The sequence below is a fragment of the Clytia hemisphaerica genome, unplaced genomic scaffold (genome assembly GCF_902728285.1).
Source record: "Clytia hemisphaerica strain Z4C2 unplaced genomic scaffold, Clytia hemisphaerica genome assembly, whole genome shotgun sequence".
Classification (NCBI taxonomy): Eukaryota; Metazoa; Cnidaria; class Hydrozoa; order Leptothecata; family Clytiidae; genus Clytia; species Clytia hemisphaerica.
In genome coordinates, this window is record NW_027103974.1 from 426,815 (window position 1) to 444,907 (window position 18,093).

General features: G+C 38.0%; 3 protein-coding genes across 3 annotated transcripts in view; 1 reads left to right on the forward strand and 2 right to left on the reverse strand.

Moving 5' to 3' along the window:
* The window catches only part of LOC136810632 (putative divalent cation/proton antiporter TMEM165), a 166,954-nt gene that overhangs the window by 94,903 nt on the left and 53,958 nt on the right, over nt 1–18,093 (reverse strand). The gene's annotated exons all lie outside the window — the stretch shown is intronic.
* On the reverse strand, nt 1,420–2,945 carry LOC136810623 (neuropeptides B/W receptor type 1-like). The gene has a single exon (XM_067067185.1). It carries the CDS (start codon nt 2,867–2,869, stop codon nt 1,565–1,567), a length of 1,305 nt encoding a protein of 434 aa, XP_066923286.1. The 5' UTR covers nt 2,870–2,945; the 3' UTR covers nt 1,420–1,564.
* LOC136810624 (protein FAM149A-like) overlaps nt 17,345–18,093 on the forward strand; it is a 42,411-nt gene continuing 41,662 nt past the window's right edge. The window contains exon 1 of the mRNA XM_067067186.1: nt 17,345–17,785. Within this exon, the coding sequence (XP_066923287.1) occupies nt 17,479–17,785 (307 nt within the window). The 5' untranslated portion in view covers nt 17,345–17,478. The remainder of the gene's footprint in view (nt 17,786–18,093) is intronic.

Here is an 18,093-nt window from a genome sequence, read left to right on the forward strand (position 1 = left end):
GAATTTATTGATCCAAGAAAATGACCTATCGAGACTAAAAGAAACAATGCTCTAAATGCCACACATCAAACACCACTTTACCGCCCAAACCCCGCCCGTTATTGTCGATTCCCGGCCGGCCAAACATTCCCGGTGGCACGTCTCCCGGATCTTTCCGCGCGCCGGTAAAAAAGGTTTTTTTGTTGCATACACTATGCAGTGTGTAGACAATACAATACGCCTTTTTTCCGTTGTCGTTGTAAGTAAATTGGTAATGATAGGAATGGAAGGTTTAGCCATTATCACCCTCCTCGCCAGGGCCAGCCAACGCATATTCCGCGACGTAAAGAGGTCATTGCCGTAAAATTGGAGGAATTCCCCGTCAACAACGCGTCCATCAGGTAAGGTAAGGCCTGGAAGTCCTAATCTACCGTTAAAACCGAAGTGTCCCGCTGAACAATCAATCCATAGGCCCATAGGTCAAATCTATTTCAAAATTATGATGTAATTAAGCCAAATCAACCAATCATAGAAGTTGATTTGATTGCTGAGCTGACTTTACTTTTGGACTGTAGAACAAATTCTAGGTTTCGCTTTTTCTTGCTTAAAAGGTTGAAGATTCCTCTTAGCCCTTCAAGCCTTAACTCGATGGTTTCCACTAGAGGGAAACTGATATCGCTGATAGACCTTTTTTTAAATTACGTGATCAAAAGCAATGATTAGCTCGTTTTCAAAATATTGCAAAATAGTTTTACTATTTATAAAAGGTACATTTGAAGATTAAAAGGGGGTTAATCATCTTGAAAATACAAGACAGTCGTTGTACTCAAGTCAAAATAACTTATGTAAAGGACTATTCAACTTCTAATTCAATGTTTCGACTATTTCCGTAACACAGCGTCTAAACAAGGAGAACAAGAAATCCGATCAATTGTTCTAATTTCTTTTTTTGGACAGTACAAAACAGCAAAACACTTCTTTTTTCCCTCTGGTGTTCTAATTTGCCAATCAATTTAAAAATAAAACGACCGATTCCACTCCTGTTTCGGTAACTCTGAATCCCTGTATATTTATATTCTTTCATCTTTCTGCAACAAAAGTGTCATTGTGAGTCCTGTTTTTATGGATTAAGAGTTCACTGGCCGGTTTAAACCACAATCTATTCTTTTGAGTAGGATGCGACAAGTTCATAAGTAAGAATTCATCATTTATGAAGTAAATCCTTCCTTTAAAAAGCTAAATAAAAGCATGCGATATGATTACTCGATTAACTCCATCAGCAGACTGTATCAGTATGCATGTTTACTATGGACGAATTCCCTATAAACCTCCGAGTGTGATTTTTTTCTGCCCAAATATTATTAAAACCTGTAACTTTAATACTATTCTTGAGACAATGAGACGAGCAATGAAATAATTTGATTGCGTTTTTATAGGCTTTTAATGATATCTTCAAACAAAAATATACATACACCGAATAGATTTCTATTTACAATAAAAAATACATGACAACATGAATATATATATATAACAATTTACTACCCAAAGATATTAGGCAGAATATATTTAACAGCATTGTTCCTTATTAAACGTCATCAACTTTGCTATTACCGCTGACCTGAGATAAATTTCCACAACTGGTTGCCGTGGTAATACGTGCACTGTCTTTTCTATATGAATATCCTTTGGATGAGTAAGATAGATCTGGTTTGCGGTTAGTAAACAATCGTTTCAAAGAAGATCTGAATTTAGAGTCGACAACTGAATATATGAAAGGATTGATCACAGCATGGATGATATAAGCGGTATCACAGACTAGATTGATGTAGCCTGTCGTCTGTCGATTCTCCTTCATAATCTTGTCCAGGATGCCTTCATCTTTGATGATCCAAAAGACTCGATTGGGTGAAACAAATAGAACAAAGGCAACAAGTAAAGACATGACGATAGCTGTGACACGCTTATTTTCTCGTTTTCGTTTCAGTTGTATTGAATCATCAGCATTGGTCATTTTCTCCAAACATTTTGTGGTCGCTTTCTTTAATTTGAATAACATCAATAAGTAGAGAACTGTAATGATAATGACAGGAGCTGCAAATGATGTTACAAACAATACCCAAGTGTATATACGCGAATGTCCTGGACTCTTCCATACTTCGTTACAAACGTTTTCATTTTGAGGTCCTTCTTTGTGTGTACTTAATACAATGCTTGCTGGGATGACGGAAACGGTAGATACAATGGCATTTAGGGCAACCAGAGAGTAGATGACGGTTGAAGATAATCCTCTGGAGAATGGGTAGGTGATTCCAATATATCTTTCAACTGATATGATCAGCACGAAACCAAGACCTAAAGTTGCAGTCATGTTTGTCATTGGGTAAATAAATTTACATGTTATTTCACCATAGATCCACAGACATGTCCAGAATTTCGGTACTTCGGTGATAACAACTGAAACGATGAAAAGGAGATCCGCCATTGCAAGCGCCCCGATAAGTTTATGGCAGAAGGCAGAGGAGTTCCAGTTCTTCTTACTGAGAATGATGACGATGATGTTTCCCAAGATCCCAAGAGCGCTTAAAGAGATTGTGATTATTGCTTTTGTGTACACTATGGGCCCACATACTACAGGAATTGGTTTCGGAGGCTCGTCAGCTGTTTCTTTCAAAACACCACATACTGGTCCGAGATCGGGACATTTGCATCGGCTCATTGGGAAATTTTTAGATAGAAGTTTACAGAATTCTTTGACTGTTAAACCTTGTTCGACGCGGATAGGTGTATTTGTTTTGACGGGACTTTCTGATGGAGATATATCTGTGTGGTTAAGCGATTCAACCAATGCGATTGGTAGGTAGAAAGCGATGAATAATAGACAATAAACCATGACGTTGGTTGATTTGATCTTCGTGCAGCGATCCAAACATACGTTTCTTTTTTGAAGAAGTAGTCCTTATCCAAGTCAGGACAAATTGTTACTGGTAAAAAACTCAATAGTTGGCAAAGTTTAAAAGTAACAAGAAAGCTAGTTCCCAATCTAAAAATCTATTGTTTAATGTGAATGAGAAAAAAATGTGGATCTTTATTTCTTTTTCTTTCTTTTTTCATACTAATGTTCTTTTTCCGTTAAAAAGGAGTGGAGTTCTGTGAGAAAACATTAAGCTGTCTCACCTGCTTTAGCTTCATTGCAAAATGCTGGAAAATCAGAATTCGTTTTGTACTAGCGTCTTATGTCAAATGTTATTGTTATCATGACTTTTGCTCATTTTTTACGTAAAAAGAAAAGTCCTCCTTCTTTTTATTGAGGCTATTTTAAATGTATCTCCTTCTTTTCATATTAGAAATTGAGGACAATCAAAATGTTCTTTAGATTGCTATCTTTTGCAATTGCAAACCTCAATTAAAATGGAGGCGTTTTAGCAAAAAATCAGATGAAATGAAAAGTATAAGGAAAAAAGAAAGAAAACTTATTGCCAATTTCACATAATCCTATATTTGTGTTTGATAAATTTAGCACAAAAATTGCTTGTGTTGATCAGGAAACTAATCTTCCGAGTCCAAGAGAAACGATCATTTTTTGATAAAACTAAGATTAATTTGGTCCTTAAAATCACTCCTTGCCAGGAAAGGTAGTAATTCATACAAATTTAACTAAAATAATATTTTCATTAATTTTGGTACATAAAATTCCGGGGGGTACTCGATTTCTAAACAACGGCATGTGCCGCCAAAAAATTGGCTTTCTAACTCGGAGCCTTACAGTGCAGGTCTTGACAGGTCCAGTGGCAGCGGAGAGACTGGGGAGATTTCAGCATCCCCACTTTTACAGTTGTTCTGCGGGGCCTCTTGAGCAGTGAAAATCTATTTTACTGAGCTGTTCTGACCCTTACAGTGTTGTTTGGTTGCATAGCCACCCAAAAATGAGCCTGAGATGTCGACACAATGGGCAAAACAAATCAAAATGGGTGCGACTCAAAACTATAAAGATATATCAGATTTTTGCTGTCAAACTTGCGATTCAACAGCCCCTAAACACACCATTACAATGTATCCAGCTAAAAGATGACCCTTGTAGTGCACTCTATCAAATTTACACCCTTACAGTGCATTTCAGGGTCCCTAAAAACCTACCCTACCCACATACCGTTGGTTGAAACATATGAGTACCCCCCCCCCCGATAAAATTCTCATAGAAATTCTATTTTCATCGGAATATTTGCTATGTAATGTAGCTAAAGGTTTCTTACCCAGCTTAGTTCTAGGAACCTCTTTTATACCCTTAAATAGTAAGCCTTAGAGAGGCTTCTTTAAAGATTATCTTTACTACAATAGTAAAGCTATTAAGAACTTCCTCTAAAGGAGGATTGGCAAAGTATTTTGAAACACGAAAACAATGAAATAAGCTTCCTCTATCTAAATGCCCAAAAGCAGGATCTTTTTGTGACCACCGTATACTTAAGACCATAACAGGTTCTTAGATAGGGTGAAAAACCCGAAAGACACACGTATAGATACGTATATGCGGTCATTAAAGATTAAAATAATAAGTCCAAGGCTTTTGGTCATAGCTCCTGACCACTTGATTTTAAAGAAGGAAAATTTTAAATTTAAATTTTAAGGAAAAGGAAAGAGGAAAATACCTTTCTGGTATCAAAACCATTGGCTTCTCCTTATAAAGGATTCAGTTCTGTATTGAGCGGTCTAGAAATCGTCTCGTTAAAACCGTCTTACCATGTAGTTTATACTGCTTGCAAGCTTGCAAGACACTGACACACAGTTTTCGGATCAAGCGCGTGAATCTGGCGTGAACCACTAGAGAACAAGGCCATTGCACTCTCACCCCATTCACAATGTATTGTGGAATCGATACCTAGCACAGTCATCGATAGGCTTCTTGAGTTTCTGTTTATCAAATTCCCCTCACATGGCATGGGTTGGCTCCGGCGAAGGTATATTTAATTGCCAAGTGAGTCACAGCACCGAGTGGGGATCGGACCCTTGACCTCTTGGAAGATGGGATTATCTTTTCCATGTTTATAAATTTCACGACATTACGTGTATTGCCAATTACTGATGTTACTTTATGCAACCAATCAAACCTTTCATTCGAATAGCCGTAAATTTACCAAGCATTTTCTAGATTAGTATCAAATTTAGCCCTCACCAGATCCTCGACTTAGCCAATGAAGGAACTTGTGAACTGATTTGAACTGTTAATTTAGGGTACTCCTTGTTGGCTTTTCTAAATCTTTAGCCGCGTTTTAACGAATCTTGTTTACTCTACCATATCAGTCGAGCTGGAACGGTATCACGCGGGAAAAGTGAGAAAGGGCTGAAAGCCCTAAACGTCCTGTCAATCAGCAGCCTCTCACCGCATTTTGCTCGTACTCCTATTCTAACTAACAAATGCCAGCCACCTTTATGTTCCCGCCCTCTGACATGATTAATGTTATGTTATATTAGACACAATAATTTGAACACTCATCACGGTAACAAAGGTTTTGTAAATAATATACTCTGCATTTGTTTCCAAGGTATTCATAATAAGGGTCTAAAACTTGAAGAACGACGAATACAGGGCCCATGGGCACCAAGCCTATCAGTGAGAGTGACTGCTACGCTTGGCACCCAAAGGTAAATTTACTGACCGAAAGTAGACCCCGCCTTATTCTCCACCCAGTTTCACTAATACGCTTCACACCCAAAACGCGTTAGAACCTAGACCCTTCACTGATACGCTTCGCATCCAAACGACCTTAGAACCACACCCTTCCACTGATACGCTTCGCACCCAAAACGCGTTAGGGCCACACCCAAAACACCTTAGAACCACACCCTTCCACTGATACGCTTCACACCCAAAACACCTTAGAACCACACCCTTCACTGCTAGGCTTCGCACCCAAAACACCTTACAACCACACCCAATCACACTTAAAACGCGTTAGAACCTAGTCCCTTCACTGATACGCTTCCGCCCTAAACGTCTTAGAACCACTTCTTTCCACAGATACGCTTCGCCCAAAACACGCTATAGAACAACCACCCTTCCACTGATACGCCTCGCACCCAACACGCTATAGAACCACACCCTTCCACTGATACGCTTCGCACCCAAAACGTGTTAGAGCCTAGACCCTTCACTGATACACTTCACATCCAAAACGTCTTAAAACCACACCCTTCCACTGATACGTCTCGCACCCAAAACGCAATAGAACCACACCCTTCCACTGAGTGTATCGCCTAGCGAGGGAAAAGAAAATTTTTCGATGTGAAGGTTCTAATCATTTCAGTGTGTAAAGGACCATCCTATAAAACCTGGAATATGGATAGTATTAACACAGACTAATTATATATCCAAGGGGAGGAAAGCGAGATAGGAGCTTTTTTCTTGGGGGAAGTGACAAGATCAACTAACTGCAATCAGAACAGATATCAAGTCGCAATGAAGATAGAGAAGACAGATTCTAAAATCAAAGTAACTAGAGTTACTTTGATCGAAATCAAAATGAAGATCGACACTGCCGCAGAGTTTCAGTTATTGAAAAAAAAAAACATCTACCTTTATTCAGAATCCAGCTGAAAAATTTGAGTAAACATAATCGAAAGTTAGTTGGACCAGATAAGCATAGATTTAAATAATAATAATAATGTATACAAGTTCAAGGCACACGAGGGCCTCTGAGAACCGGATCTTGATTACAATTGTCTTGTCTCGAATCTTTTCGGATGTTTTTTCCAAGCTTCGTTGAGTCTTTCTTTAAAGATTTTGACAGTCTTTGCCTCTACAACGTATCTTGGTAATCTATTCCAGTTTGGTATACTCCTGTAAAAGAACGAGTTGGTTTGTGCGCCTCGGAATCCATCTTTACCAAAATTTTGTATCAGCTCATCTTTGTGTCTCCTGTTCGGACGTGTTCGAGTCGATAATTTACTTGGAAGAGTATTTTTATCGTAGTAGTGGAGATGTTTGTATACTTGGACCATATCACAAAAGAGTCTCCTGAATTCAAGCGTGGGGAGGTCAAGTATGCGCAAGCGTTCTTCATAGGACATATCTTTGCAGATAGGCACGAGTTTTGTGGCGCGTCTTTGTACACCCTCGATCAAATTAACATATTTTCGAAGTTTAGGTGACCATACCGACTGAGCATACTCCAAGTGCGGACGGACAAACGAAGTATATAGTACTAGGAAGATGGATGGATTCAGATGTTCAAAGCTCCTGTTAATCACTCCTAGTATTGAATTTGCCTTCTTTACCTGCTTTGCAATATGCTCCTCGAATGTAAGTTCTGAGTCGATCACAATCCCAAGATCTTTCTCTTCAAAAACATGTTCAAGCTGATTTCCATCCAAACAATATGGATAGGCATGTTTGATGTCAGAGAATTTGCCAATAGTTAGTACGTGACATTTGTCGGGATGGAAATTTAATAACCATTCTTTCGACCACTTAACTAGCGCGTCTATATCCTGTTGGATGGAAATAGAGTCTTCGATAGTGTTGACCTCTTGGAAGATTTTGGTGTCATCAGCAAAAAGGAGTATAAATGATGATATCACTCTTTCAGGAAGATCGTTGATGTAAAGAACGAACAATAACGGTCCAAGGACACTACCCTGTGGGATACCACTAACCACGTGATCCGTTGTCGAAAATGATTTATTTACTTTCACTGATTGGGTTCGTCCATTTAAAAATGATTTTACCCAAGACATTATCGGACCATCTATGCCGTATGCTAATAGTTTCTGGCATAAACGACGATGAGGTACAGTGTCAAAGGCCTTTGCGAAATCAAAATAGATACTATCAATCACTTTTCCCTCCGATGTACTTTCACAGCACGTATCTAAGTAATACAACAGTTGCGTAACGGTGGATCGATTTTTGATAAAACCATATTGCTTGTTCGATAAAAGATGTTGATCAAGAAGATGCTCCATAATATGCTTTCTCACTATTGACTCCATCAGTTTGCATACTATTGATGTCAAGCTTACAGGTCGATAATTTACTGCAAGATTTTGAGCACCTTTGTTCTTATATATGGGTATTACGTGAGCTTCTTTCCAATCCTTTGGTAGAGACCCTTCCTTTAATGATGTGTTCATTATTACTGCAAGAGGTTCAGAGACGTAGTCAGATAACGACAGTAGCATCTTAGGATGTATTCCATCAGGACCAAATGATTTATTTTGATTTAGATGTTTTATTTCGATCTGGATCATTTCTTTTGTTATATGGATTTCATCGATTACGGACTCAGTTCTTTTCTCGAAGTCCGGTAGCTCCCCAGGAGGCTCTCTTGTGAAAACACTGCAGAATTGACGTTGAAGTATATTCGCCTTTTCATGGTCTTCATGTTTCAAAGAATTTTTGTCATTTGGTGCCTCAAGTAATGATGATACCGTACTGGAAGATTTCATTTTGCTCCTGACATGTGACCAGAAAACTTTTGGTTTTGTTTTTGAATTGTTGCAGATTTTCCGTTCGTAATTTCTATGGGCTTGTGTCATCATTTTCGTCACTCGGTTGCGTACACGGGTGTATTTCACGCGATTCTCGTCTTTCTCTCGCGGCGATGATTTCATCCATTTTCTATGTAGACGCTTTTTCTTTGCTATTTCAGTTCTGAGATCTTTTGGAATAGGAATTCTTCCTCTCTTTCTCCAACCCTCGCCTCCAATCGTTTTGAGCGGGATGAAACGGTTTTGCAATTCGCTTACTTTATTCTTGAAAACTTGCCAAAGTTCCTCGACTGATTTGTCATTAGCCGCATCTAGAAAAATCCTTTGCCAGTTACCTGTTTCAAGATTTTGCTTCATTGCTTCAAAATCAGCATTATCATAATTGTACCTTTCCGATGTGGGCTTTACATATGCATTGCACTTTATGCTAAAGGTCAGGGAACTGTGATCGCTTTTACCCAATGGACTGAGATATTCCAGATTTTGTGTTTGGTTGGCTTCTCCTGTTAGAATGAGATCAACCAAAGATGGTTCATCGGTTCCACGGCATCGTGTTGGTTCGTCTACGTTCTGATGGAGGAAAGAGTCGCGGAGAGTATCTAAGAACTTCTCTTCTTTGCTTTCTTCCTGATGTTTTGTCGTCCAATTTTCCCAGTTAATTGTAGGAAAGTTGAAATCCCCTACAAAGCATTTATGGGAATATTTTTTGATGGATGAAATATCGTAAATGAGCTTATTAAGTCTGATGTTGTTTTCATTCGACATGTTACTGCTGGTAGGGCTGCGGTACATGCATGCAAAAACCAGTAAGTCATTACCACTTAGGCGAACTTCTATGATACAAGCTTCAATAAAGTTGACTTGATTTATTGATTTGGTCACATTAACAATCAAATGCTGAACTGATGCGTGGGCAAGAATGATAACTCCACGGCCAATGTAGGTATCCATATTCGTATGACAAACAACTTTATAATCTTTGAATTCGTACTCGTGTAGTTCTCTTAGTGTTCCATGTTTTGGTTTTACTTCACATATGGCAACAATGTGTGGTTGTTGTTTCTCTACGTTTTGTATAAGTTCTTTCTTTTTGCCTGATGTTAGAATATCAGCGTTGCAGTAATAAAACTTGATACCATTTATTGTTAGATCATGGCGAGGGACTTGATTCAGACTTTTTTGATTTATTGTTCTTTTGTTTTTTGTGTTTGAGTGAGATTTTTGAACACAACTTTCTTGGTTGCATTCTCTATTTGGGGTTTCGTCTTGATCTTGATGAGGAAGAATCCGTTTTTTGAATTTCCCCGCACTCTCCATTTTTCATTTTCAGAGTTATTATTTGCGTTACGTTCTTTAGCTTGGTTCGAAAGTTTTTTTAATTGGTTTCTTTCATCGGGTGTTAGATCTTCAGTGATACTGACTGCCCTATATTTTTCAATACCCTTAAGAAGACAAAGATTGCCAAAGAGTGTGGACTTTTCTCTCTCGTTTGAGAGACAAACCAAAAGAGGTCGCTTCTTCTCTTGTGATGGACTTCCAAGACGAGTGACACGCTTGATTTCAACCCGGGAGTGTGTATCTCTAACAAGATCTTTTGCCCACTTGAGGTCGTCATTAGTTTCTTGCTCAGTTAATCCGTGAACAATGATGTTGGAAGACCTTTTGAATTTATCGTTCTCTTCCGCGTCCTCCTCTCGCCATGCTTCACGAATTGCTTCCTTCATTGTTGTTTGTTTTGATTCGGATGTTCCCGAGATCTTAGTAGCGTCAGCGTACGACTTATTTAAAATGGATTTTAGCTCAGTTTTGATCAGTGTTTCTACATCCTCTTTGAACTTCTCCATGTTCGCGTCCATTTTTTGTTCGACGTACTCCAAAGTATGGAGTGCAGGATTCTTGTCCATTTTTTTCTTCAGTTCTGCAAGTTCTTTTTTCTTTGAATCAGCTTCAGTCTTGCTAGCTTCACATTTCTTGAGAATTTCTTTCTCCTTTTCTGCTTTCACCTTTATGATATTTTCACAGTTCGTAACGTCTCTTTTTAATGATTTGACTTGTTGACTTGTAGAAGGATACTTGTTGGCAATATTCTTTGACATTTCGACACAGTTTATGCAAATAAACTTGATGCCCTTCTTTTTATCTTTGATAAGCTGTATATAATAAGCTGGAAGTTCAGTGCAAGAGTAATGTACACTTCTCATGCATTCGGTACAGTTAAAACGGTCCTTTTTACGATCTGTGATGCAATGCGATGGTCGGCATGTTTGAATTTCTTCTATGCTTGTATTGAGCTCGCCAGATGCAGAGGGTGATGGTGATGGTGGACTGACTCGGCTACTGCGAAGAATCTTCTTCATCTTGGTTGATGGTGAAAGAATTTTCGAAAGATTGGTCAAAAATTATAAATTTTTGAGAAAAATTTCAAAAATTCTGTTGAAAAAACTCAGAGCTCCAAAAAGAACGTCTGAACTCGAGAAAAATATTTGACGTCTAATTTTTTTTTTTTTTTTTTTTTTTTTTTTTTTTTTGATGACACATGACAATGACACGGGTGTTTCGTTACGAGCCTGAATTGGGCAAAAGTCAACATTTGAAGTGATATATGTCTGTGACCAAGTACCCACTCCACTACTGGGACAACCAGGAATTGAAGCTTTGTTACAATCATATCAGGAATCAACTTGGTGGAAGACCAAAAGTAGAACAAAAGTAAAATTATAAATGACTTTGTAAAATATTTTAAAGAGATTTTGGGGGTCTAGGGCAAGTGAAAGGAGGGCTATTTCACATTGATGTCGACGAATCAGCCACACAATTCCACATTAGCTGAGAAAAGTTCAAATTCTGTTACTGGAACCATTGCGAATGGAGATTGATCGCATGCTGCAGATGGGAGTTATCGAAAAAGTAGAACAACCAACAGACTTGTGTCATTCAATAGTAGAAGAAATCATGATCATGATAGTAGATTGAGAAAAATTTCAGGAGGAATGAAGGACAACAGAGTTACTTTAAATGCTGACAAATGTGAATTTAGCAAGGACAGAGTAGAGTCTTTGGAATTTGCTATATTATCAGAAGGAGTAAAGCCACTAAACGAACGCGTAGAATCAATAAACGTTTTCCCCAACCCACAAAATGTTACAGAGCTTAGACGCTTCCTAGGAATGGCACAAAAACTATCTCGTTTTTGTCCAAAATTGTCTAAATCAGCTGAACCACTTCAAGGATTGCTTAGTGTGAAGAATGACTTTCTATGGACTAAAGATCACACAAAAACGTTTAATCGAGGTTAAAAAAGTGTTATGGGAAGTCTTGGGGACAGATGGGAATAAGTGTAATACTTTACCAGAAACATAAAGACGATTGGAAGCCTGGTGATTGTGCTTCAAGATTCCCATCCGGAAGTGAGAGAAACTACTGTCCCATAGAGTTAGAGATATTAGCTGCTACTTGGGAATGACGAGAATAAACTTATATTTACAACTTATTTATTTACATTAATATATTTCCCAGCTCTATCTACCTCTATGAAACGATCATGCTTAACATTTTACAATTTATGGAGATCTTTTTCCAATTCTGTGAGCAATTTTTTTTGAAGTTGGCGACAGATGTTGCAGCTACAACATCATCTCCAAGACCATTCCATATGTCAATACTTCTGTAGAATAACGAATTTGTTTGATACCCTCTGACACCATCATTTGCAAAGTTTCTTTGTAGTTCGTAATCGTGCTGACGCTTCAGGCGTTCACGAAGGGCAAAATTTTGACAGGCCAATGATTTATCATAAATGTGAAGATGTTTATATACTTCAACCATATTGCCAATTTTGCGTCTGATTTTCAGTGTCGGAAGGTTAATCTTACGGAGACGGTATTCGTAAGATTTGTTCTTGTACCCGCTAACCAGTCTCGTGGTCCTTTGCTGAACACTTTCGATGGCATCGATGTGTTTGATAAGTCGTGGAGACCAAACGGTTTGAGCGTACTCAAGACGAGGTCGGACAAACGCTATAAAAAGAGTGTGGAGCATTTCTGGTGAAAGAAAGTCAAAACTTCTGCTGATCAGACCAACGATTGAGTTAGCTTTCTTGATTTTACCAAAGATGAGTTCTTCAAAATTCAGTTCCCCGACGATAATCACTCTGAGATCTTTATCTTGATCCACGTGCTCCAGGATTAACCCGTCTATGTTGTATGGATGAGCATGTTTGATGTTCCAAAATGTTCCCAGTGTTAGCACGTGGCATTTATCTGGGTGGAATCTGAGTGGCCAGTCCTTTGACCATTTTTCCATTGCGTCGATATCATGTTGCAAGCAAATGGCATCTTCAGCACTATTTATCTCCTCAACAAGCTTAGTGTCGTCTGCAAAGAGGTACATATCAGAGCTTGTAACCTCAGGTAGATCGTTGATATATAGCACAAAAATAAATGGATCAAGAACACTTCCCTGTGGGACACCGCTGAGTACTTTACCTTCCTTGGATAGTTTAGCATTTGCCTTGACATACTGATATCGATCCGACAGAAAGGATTTGATCCAGTCTAACGTGTATCCTTTGATACCGTAATTTTTCATGTATTGAAAAGTCAAAATGAACATTTTCGGACTTTCTTTTATATTATATTCTTTGATACCGTATGCGTCGAGTTTCTTGAGTAATCTGCGGTGTGGAACTGTATCGAAGGCCTTGGCAAAGTCGAAATAGATATCCTACGAAATAGATAACGTCCTACAAGGACTACAACATTTCAATTTAGAAAAGCGACCATAAGCCCCGCAATCCTATTTTGAACACTAAACTTATTTCTGAACTATCACCCAGGATTCAAAGAATGAGAATGTTGAAATTTAATTTTACAGCATCATACGTACTAGGCAAAGACCTTTATAGATGCAGATGCGTTCTCGCGAGCACCATGCTCACAACCATCAGAAAGTGATATTATTTACGAACAAGAAATTAACATTCACGTGAATAACGTTATGACTATCTTACCAGCTTCCAACGAAATGCTTACTAAAATTTCCACAGAAACTAAAGCAGAAAAACTATTAGAAGAAGTTCAATATCACATTCATAATGGCTGGCTAATAAATCGCAACCAGTGTTCACCATACTGAGAGCATAGAACTAATTTAACAATATTGAACAATTTGTTGATGTTATACCGAAAAACTGCAACTGGAAATTCTGACTAGAATACACGCTGGACACAACGGGATAGAAAAGTGCGAGCAAAAACGACGATCAAGACAGAGTATTTTTTGGCCCGGCACGGTTAAGGGCGTTAAATCAATCTTGAAACAATGTAGAACTACTTCAATCGTAGAAATTTTAGCGAGACTAATTTTAGCGTATATTAGCGAGCCAGGAAAATCTTGATTTTTTTTGGATTTATTTTAGCGAATCACGATTTCAAAAAATTTCGCATGGATAAATTTTAGCGAATACTCGTATTACATTATTGATTGAATTCGTTTTCTAGCATTGTTTTGCACTGAAACCCTTTCTATTGATAAAAATGTATCAAGGCAATATAACCAGAAATTTCGCGTGGATAAATTTTAGCGATCTAGCGATTCGGCGTGTTTTAGCGAGATTTATTTTAGCGAAAACAGGAAAACTCGCTATAACGCTAAAATTAGTCTCGCTAAAATTTCTACGATTAAAGTAGTGCAAGATTACTGTCATCAAAGCCAAAGAGTCCATCATTGCATCAAGGCATACCGGATAGAGCATGGCAACAAGTGGGTAGCGACATATTCTATTTTGGAGGAGAGAACTATCTAATTGTTGCGGATTACTATTCATTGTGGCCGAGGTTTACGTCTTAACTTCCGCAAAAAGATTTTGTGGGTTTTTACCCTCAGATTTTATTATTTTTAAAAATGTTTTTCACTCAGATCACAGAAGGTCACTAGGGTAACATAACTGCCGAATATCAGAAGTTAATTCTTTCTGGTTGCTGCTGAGATTTTCTGAGGTTTGTTAAGGAATGTCCAAAACCTTATCAGGTGGGATGCCCACCAGTTTCCATCGTTTTTAGAAAGTCATGTACAGCTGAGAAGAAGCGTTTTGACGAGAGGAATCCAAGAAGTGCTGTACCAAAAACTCAAAATAATCCTAATTCGAGATATCGGCAAAACAATGATATTTAAGTTACAAGATTCGTCTAAAAACACAATCATTCACGAACACGTTCAAAAAGACGGCTTCAATAACGTTGTTAACGAAAAACGCCGATGATTTCATTTATGTTAATGCGATTCACGCAAAATTTTGACTGGTGATGCAGATAACCATTCTAACATTCTAACGGTGTTTTTCGATAGTGACGTTATTGAAAAAATTATTTTGACGTGTTTTTTCGACGGATATTTGCCCCCGCAGGGAGCCTAAAGCGACCAAGGATGGCATTCATAGCTTTACGTATAAGGAAGTTGGGCAAACATCTCCTAATTTTGCGCGCGTTTTTCAGTATTTTATTTCCGCTTAAATGGTGCCCCGGTAGCATTAAGCTCAGTTTGTCTTTTTCTTATCCCTAATGAATCTAGGAAATTCCTTTTTTTATACAACAAGTAGTTATTAATCACCCAACACAAAGAATTTGAGTAGTTATGCTACCATGGACTTATTATAGAGACTCTGGATAAACATCAAATGAAACGGTGGAGAGCCAAGTATTGTCTTTCTATTGTTTCAGAAAACAATCGATGTACTGGATTTGTCCGCAAAGGATAAATGTCATGGCGGCTCAAAGGACTCTGATTTTGAAAAATGATAAATACTCTTATTTCTAAAATGGTCTCTAACTTTTTCTATTCGTACTTTTGCTAGCAAAAAGTTTTAAAAATAAATGCTAGAATACCAAGAGGATACATTTATGAAATCTGGTGTGAAAAAAAAACCATAGGACGAGTAAAATCAAATCAAATGCTTATAAAAACATGAAATTTTAAATTGGGAATAACTTTCGAATATTTCTCCGAGAAGAGCTGAGATTGACATACATTAGACGTGTGGGTGCGAAGCGTGTCAGTGGAAGGGTGTGGTTCTAAGGTGTTTTGGGTGCAAAGCGTATCAGTGAAGGGTGTGGTTCTAAGGTGTTTTGGGTGCGAAGCGTATCAATGGAAGGGTGTGGTTCTATGGTGTTTTGGGTGCGAAACGTATCAGTGAAGGGTCTAGGTTCTAACGCGTTTTGGCTGCGAAGCGTGTCAGTGGAAGGGTGTGGTTCTAGGGTGTTTTGGGTGCGAAGCGGATCAGTGAAGGGTGTGGTTCTAAGGTGTTTTGGGTGCGAAGCGTATCAGTCAAGGGTCTAGGTTCTAACGCGTTTTGGGTACAAAGTGTATCAGTGAAGGGTCTAGGTTCTAACGCGTTTTGGGTGCAAAGCGTATCAGTGGAAGGGTGTGGTTCTAGGGTGTTTTGGGTGCGAAGTGTATCAGTGAAGGGTCTAGGTTCTAACGCGTTTTGGGTGCGAATCGTATCAGTGGAAGGGTGTGGTTCTATGGTGTTTTGGGTGTAAAGCGTATCAGTGAAGGGTCTAGGTTCTAACGCGTTTTGGGTGCGAAGCGTATCAGTGGAAGGGTGTGGTTCTATGGTGTTTTCGGTGCGAAGCGTATCAGTGAAGGGTCTAGGTTCTAACGCGTTTTGGGTGCGAAGCGTATCAGTGAAGGGTCTAGGTTCTAACGCGTTTTGGGTGCGAAGCGTATCAGTGGAAGGGTGTGGTTTTAAGGTGTTTTGGTTGTAAAGCGTATCAGTGAAGGGTTAAACGTATTAGTGAAACTGGGTGGAGAATAAGGTGGGGTCTACTTTCGGTCAGTAAATTTACCTTTGGGTGCCAAGCGTATCAGTCACTCTCACTTTGGTGCCCATGGGCCCTGTAATGTCAACCTGATCCCAATAAAGCTTTTTGACATTGGATTGACATGGATGTGGAGCAAAATTGATCAGAAAAAGGAAAAGAAAAACATTTATTTGCTTATATCAGCATAATATAACAATAGGACGACACTGCCCTGATATGTGTCTGATTTAAGCGTTGCAGCAACGCTTAAAAACGATAACACTCCCGGTAGCTTCTATAGAGATGAATTTTCGTGGTATTGTTTATCAGGAAAAATCTTTTTAACATGACAATTGTTCTGTGATACAGGGATGTCCATTATTTGAAAAGGTTCACTGGATCATCGAGACAAAGAAATCAGTGAAAAAAATAGCCTAAAAATTGTTATTGAAAAATTCTTTAGTAGGCTAAATCTATTGACCACTTGACAATCTTAAGACAGGTCGCCTAACTTTGACTTAAAAAAGGAGAACAATTTAAATTTTAAAATAATTCATTTATTTTGGTAATGTTGCCTAGGCAACGCGAATTAAAAGCATAAACATATTTAATAGAACGTGAATAGGGGAATATTTTTTTCGAGGAATTTAGACAAAAAGAATTAGAACCTTTGAATTAAAGTAATAGGTCCAAAAATTTTAATTAATAAAATGATCCTCTATTCCTTCTAAAGGAATGGTAAATAAAAACAGACCTTTATAATGAATTTTAATTTGATAGGAGAATATTCTCTAATATTTTTTAATCTATTTTCACAAAATAAATATATGAACATGTTTATCTTATCAAACCAATAGCTAATGGAACATAGAGATGATAATCATAAATTTTAGACCAATGAAAACAATCTGTTTTAAACAGTACAGATAAACGAAAAAAGACGTTGGGACTTAGATTTTGTTCTACAGAGAGCTTAGTATGGAAGTGGAAGTTGATTCGTTACTGTATTGCAAGAGAAGAATTTAAAACGCCATTGATAATGGTCACAGCGTACTTTGAGAGGTTTTATTTGGCATAGAGTTGTTCTTGGAAAACATTGAATCCTATTCCAGACATGTTAGATAATGAAACATTTAACATAGCTTTTCTTGATAATTATATGGCTCTGGTTACCCATCGAGCACTCTGACATCATCGATTCGTCTAACCTTGATTAGATACAATGAAACATCAATTCAAAAGACGTCTTTCAGCGATCGCCACAATATCAGGAGACATAAGACCTCTTGACAATCACCACAATCAAACTGAAAGAAAAGTTTTGAGGCCAGCTATAGTAAGCCTTAAACTTCCCTCAATCGGGAACAGTAACCAGTGTTCGAACACTGTTTTGGAAAGTGTACCGATAGCATCTATAAGAACTAATTCATCTGGCAAATCGACCCGGCAAGAATCGTATCAAGATTTCAATAATGGTTACCGCAAGAAACTTCCTCCCATTTTGATCAAAAGTAGATCAACATTAAATGGTGAGAGTTTTGCTTTCGTTTTGTCAGAAAACTTTTCAAAAACATTAACGTTTTTGTGAAAGAGAGAATAGTCCTAAAAGTTAGAATAACCCTTCTAATACTAAAGATCTTTATCGAAAATCTTCTCAAATTCGGTGAGGAGATTTTTAATCTACCTTTGGTAACTTCGATAATTATCAGAGCCATAAAGTATGTGAGAAAAGGGGACTATGATTTTTTGTTAAGATTTTAGGTTTATGGTTTTCGAATACTTGAACATTAAAAGATGGATTTCTCTGACTCTTTGTATCCGTGATTCGCAGAAAAAC

Bases quoted from the DNA above. Each gene is read 5' to 3' on its own strand.
- LOC136810623 (XM_067067185.1), bottom strand. From the start codon at position 2,869: ATGGTTTATTGTCTATTATTCATCGCTTTCTACCTACCAATCGCATTG.